Here is a 4,950-nt window from a genome sequence, read left to right on the forward strand (position 1 = left end):
AAATAATTCTCTTACCCCAGTTTAAACCTACTTAGCCAAAAGAATGGACAACCCAAGGGAGGTGCCAATAAAACATCAGTGGCCATTAGGCATAGAGATGGCAGCTGGCTGCCCCCATCCCAATGACAGACCAACCCTGGAAAAACTGTGCCCTGGAGGATTTCCAGGGACAACACCCTGTCCCCCATGCGTTGGGCCCCATTCTTGGAACAAGATAAAACCCTAGAACCTAAAAAAATCTCTGAGAAGCTCAGAATTCTAAAACCACGTAACCCCACCCGCACCCAGACCCTGTCACTGAAATTTAATCCACCCATGCCCATCTGATGGGAGCTGGGTCCCCCGAGAGAGCCAACAATTCACAGCCTCATACCCTCCACATACTCCTCTTTGGTCATCCACTCAGACTTGTAAGTAGACAGATGGGCCACAACAGATGCTCCCAGCCAGACGCTGTGGTTTCTGTGGGAACCCACCCACATGGTGGCCTTGGAACAGGAGAAATGATCTGTGGTCAACTCCTTGTACAGGCGCTTGGTGAAGCCCGGGTAGATGGTGTTCCCCCCACAGGCCATCACGTGAGAGACAAGCAGGGGGTGCAAGGAGGCTTCGCAGGTCTTGATGGAATCCACGACAGCCTGGGAGATGCTGGGCCCTTGCACATCGAACATCTGGGGACTAAAGAACATCTCGGGGGCCAGCCGCTGCATGGGGGTCAGTTCCACGGGGGTGCCATCCGGGAGATGATAGGTGTTACTCTCATCCGAGCCACTCGGCAGGCTCTGACGAAAGTCCAGCGCTTCCCCCAGATTCTGCGGCACGTAGCACTTGTGTACCTGAGTGGTGGTAACCGTTTCCAGCTGAAACAGGTTGTGTTTGTTGCAATCTTCCTTAAAGAGGCTCTTGAAGAGATAGTCGGAGAGATCCTGGCCCCCAAATTCCAGCGTCTTGCTGCTGGACTGTATCGGGTGGCCCAGGTGGAAGGGCTGGACGCGGGTCAGGCCGTAGCCAGAATCAACCACCACGCCAGTCAAGAGGCCAGAGGCATACAGCGACATCTCCATCTGGTCAGCCAGTAGTAAGGACGGGACGTTCAGTAACTCAAACATAATCTGCAAAAAGGGGGAAAGTAGACACAGTGGGTACTTTCCTAGGACAAAGGGCCCTGATCCATTTCTGTTTTCCTCAAGACCATGCTACACGCAGCTCTCAAAACTGAAGTGGGTACAGACAAATGTCCTCAAGGCACTGATGGGCTGGGCCCAGGGCCCTAGAGCTCAAATTGTGGGAATAAGGGAGGATTAGAAATAAGGGAATAATCTAGAGGATTAGAAAGAGTCAGATTGGCCCTCAGGAGCTTGTCTGATGGTGGTCTCTCAGAAGACCATTTTGGTGGAGGGGTAGGAAGAACCATCAGGCTGGGAGAAATACGCCGAGGCGCCTGGCTATGTGAGTACTGGGGGACGGGTGCGGGGCCACGGCTGAGGGGCAGAGGGACAGCCTGAACCATTTCTTTAGAAGAGGAAAAAAGGGATTAGAAAAGAAACTAGTGCCGCATGTTCACCGCTGCCTCCCAAAGAGTGGGGGTGTAAAGAAAGAAAGAAAATACCCTCACCTCCTTGTAGGTGAAGATTTATCTTTTTTTTTAAATAAAAACTTTTCAAACATCAAACCAAAAACTGGAATTCTGATATTTAGCATTTGACAAAGTCCCTAAGTGGATTTTCTCCCCCTGCCCATCACCCCCTCCATCTTTACAGAGCACCCAGCTCTGGGTGCACCCCTCTGTTTCTGGCCCTATAGATCAGGGGTCAGCAAACTGTGGCTAGCGAGCCACACGCGGCTCTCTGGGTACGTACATGTGGCTCTGAAGTAAAATTGAAAATGAAAATAAAACTATCATAGTTTCATTTGTAAAATTTTTAAAGGATTTTAAAATTTTCCTTATTTGTAAAAATATATTTATGGCTCTCGAATAATTTTTAAATTGTTGTGAGGGACAGGATTGGCTCTTCCGTCTCAAAAGTCTCATCTGACCCCTACTATAGATGCAGAAAGGCTGTTGCAGTCCAGCCTTCAGGCCCCGCCCGCAGGACCCCCCCCCCTTCTCCCCTCAGTGGGAGGGCGCGCCCTCCATTCCCACACTCAGAATAGTGTCCCTCCCCCCACCCCCTTCCATCCACCTCCCAAGATCCTCTTTTCCAAATAGAAAACCGCATATGACTCCCCACTTAAAACTCCCCAGGAGCTTCCTATTCGTTTAGAGCAGAGCTTGGCAAGCATTGCCTGTAAAGGACTAGACAGCCGGGCTTGCCAGGTATAGCAAATAAAAATATAGGAGGCCCCATCAGTAACACTCATTAAAGCATTCACTTTGACACTGAAAAGAAAAACGGATAGGATGCCCAGTTAAATTTGAATTTCAGATAGACGACAAATAATGATTACGTATAAGCACGTCCTGTGCCACATACTTACACTAAAACGTTATTCCTTGTTTATCGGAAATTCCAATCTAACTAGGCATCTTGTAGTTAGTTTACCTAGCAAACTTAGAGCAGTACATACTTTAGGTTTTATGGGCTGTATAGTCTCTGACGCAACTCTGCTGTTGAAGCGTAAAAGCAGCCATAGGTGATATGTAAATGAGTGGACATGGCTGTGTTCCAATAAAACTTTATTTATAAAAACAGATGTTGGGCCAGATTTGGCCCACTGGCTGTAGTTTGTCAACTCTTGATTTAAGAGTAAAATCCAAGCATTTTCCACAACCTGCCAGGCCTGCCAGGTTGAGCCCCTGCCAACCTCACCTCGTCTCCTTGCTACCCTCCCTCATTCGCTGGGCTCCCGCCTCACTGGCTGAAATCTCCTCCTCAGAGAAACCCTCCCTGGCTACCCTCTTTAAAGGGGCTCCCTCTATCTTCACCAGTCAGCTCTTACCCCCCTTCATTTTGTTTCTAGAACTTACCACTCTCTGGAATTCTTTTTCGGTAACTTATTCATGGTCAAGTCCTTTCCCCCAGAAGGTAAGCTCTTTGAGGGCCACAATCTGCTCGGTGAACATCTGTGGAACCCATGACTGTCCGGTGTCTCCCCAGAGAGCCCGCTCCACAGAGCATTTTTCCTGCTGTGTCTCTGTGAGTGGGAGGCCCCTCTCTGAGTCCCTCTTGCCTAACACAGTGCCGGCAACACATGAGGTACTCGAAACATTCGGAGGGCAAATGCTTAAGAACGCAGACTTCCTGATGCCCAATCATAACCAAACACAAAGTGCCAGCTGATGCCTGCCCCCCAGTGAGGGCCGACCTATGAAGGCCTTACCTCCAGGGTCTTTTGTCGGTCTGCAGGCTCCTTCAGGGGACATTCTGTCATCAACACAGGGGCCTCCTTGTCCTCCCGCCTGTATTTCTCCAGGACAATGGACCAGATGTACTCCACTCCCTCCCAGTTGAAGACGCGGCCACGCTGGACAGGGTAGCTAAAGGTGTCGGGACGGAAAAGGTCAATGCCGAGACCCAGGCGCCGCCGGGCGTAGCTGGGCCCGGGGTTCTCCCGGCACGGGCTGTAGTTCACGATGCTCGGGAAGACCATCTGGGGCTCGTTCCAGCCGGACAAGCCAGCCTTCACAAAGCCAGACCCGTGGTCGATGATGATGGTTCTCGAGGCCATGGCAGAGGCAGAGGTGGGAGGGGTCTTCTGAACCTGGCTCCTCAAGGCGGTTTGGCAAACTAGGGCCACCTGTGGAGGGAAAGGATGGGGGTTATCTGTGAACCCATTCTGGGCCACCGTGGGCCGCTTCCCACTCTCCACCCACAGTCAAACCTCAGGCTCCCCGGAAGCCTGTCTGTTCCCCCTCCCGAGCCTTGGCACAAGCGGTAACTTGCACCTGGAATGTTCTTCCCGTCCCAAACTCCCAGTTGTCCTATAAGGCCCACCTAACGGGCCCATCTGGGAAGTCCTGCCAGCCTTTCCTTCCCAGCAAGCTTCTCCCGTTGTACTTGACACACTCCCTTGTGGGCACTTCTGCTCCACAAGAGCAGAGGGTGGGTCCTGTTACTCTTCGCAGATTGGGCAGGAAGACTGTCAACCAGGGAGTAATTGGTGGGGATTGGCTGCCTGATTGAGGGACACAGAGAACACGAACCATCACCCTCAGGGCCCACCACCCTCCACCATAATAGTGTAGTAGCAACAGCAGCATGAGCAGTAGTAAGAGTGACAATGATGACAATGACAATGATGATGACAACAGCGATAGCTACCATTTCTGGAGTACGCACCCTCTCTCCAGTGCTATGAGAAACATTTGGCATATGAGATTGAACTGTGTAAAATCGTTACTCGTGTTGCTCAAAAATGGTCAGATATCAGCCATTCTATATGGTTTGATCCTCATCGCAATGAATCCTCATCACAAGTTATAAAACAGTTACCATCATTACACTCATTTTACAGATGGGGAAACTGAGGCTCAGAGGGGTTAACGTTGCTTTCCCAGGGCCACACAACTAATAAAAGCACAGCTGAAAGTTCAGCCCAAACCAGACTCCGAAGGCCACCCTCTGAGCATCAGGTAAGGCTGAGAAGACGTGGGGTTTGAGCATGAAATAAGCAGCTCACTTATGACGTAAGGGGGGCTGTGAGCGAGACAGCTAAGCCGGACTGTGGTCAGCTTCCTCCTCTGCAAAGTGGGGGGAATAATAACCACCAAGCTGAAAAGGGAGGTGGTCACCACCTGATTTCTGGACTTCCTATAAAACTACAGTAGCCACAACAATGTGGTATTGGTGAAGGGACAGTCACACAGATGCAGGGGACGCGATGGCAAGTCCAGAAACAGAGACACACACAAAAAGGTCAACTGATCTCTGACAAGGTGCAAAACCAATGAAAGGGAGGAAGAACAGTCTTGACAATCAATCTGGAACAACTGGATATCCATATGCAAAA

General features: G+C 50.6%; 1 protein-coding gene across 1 annotated transcript; it reads right to left on the minus strand.

The window, feature by feature from the left end:
- Positions 1–350: 350 nt before the first annotated feature.
- ACTL8 (actin like 8) lies at positions 351–3,669 on the minus strand. Its single transcript, XM_019654866.1, has 2 exons — positions 3,322–3,669; positions 351–1,112 (listed from the first exon to the last, which is right to left on the minus strand). The coding sequence occupies exons 1-2, from the start codon at positions 3,667–3,669 to the stop codon at positions 360–362; spliced, it is 1,101 nt and encodes a 366-aa protein (XP_019510411.1). The 3' UTR covers positions 351–359.
- Positions 3,670–4,950: the final 1,281 nt, after the last annotated feature.

Source organism: Hipposideros armiger, unplaced genomic scaffold (genome assembly GCF_001890085.2).
Source record: "Hipposideros armiger isolate ML-2016 unplaced genomic scaffold, ASM189008v1 scaffold_232, whole genome shotgun sequence".
NCBI lineage: Eukaryota > Metazoa > Chordata > Mammalia > Chiroptera > Hipposideridae > Hipposideros > Hipposideros armiger.

What these genes read in the sequence shown, in the direction of transcription:
- ACTL8 (XM_019654866.1), bottom strand. Translation starts at nt 3,669, where the DNA reads ATGGCCTCGAGAACCATCATCATCGACCACGGGTCTGGCTTTGTGAAG. An exon ending in ACCGACAAAAGACCCTGGAG is followed by an intron (nt 1,113 to 3,321) that starts GTAAGGCCTTCA and finishes CCCTTTTTGCAG; the next exon opens with ATTATGTTTGAGTTACTGAA.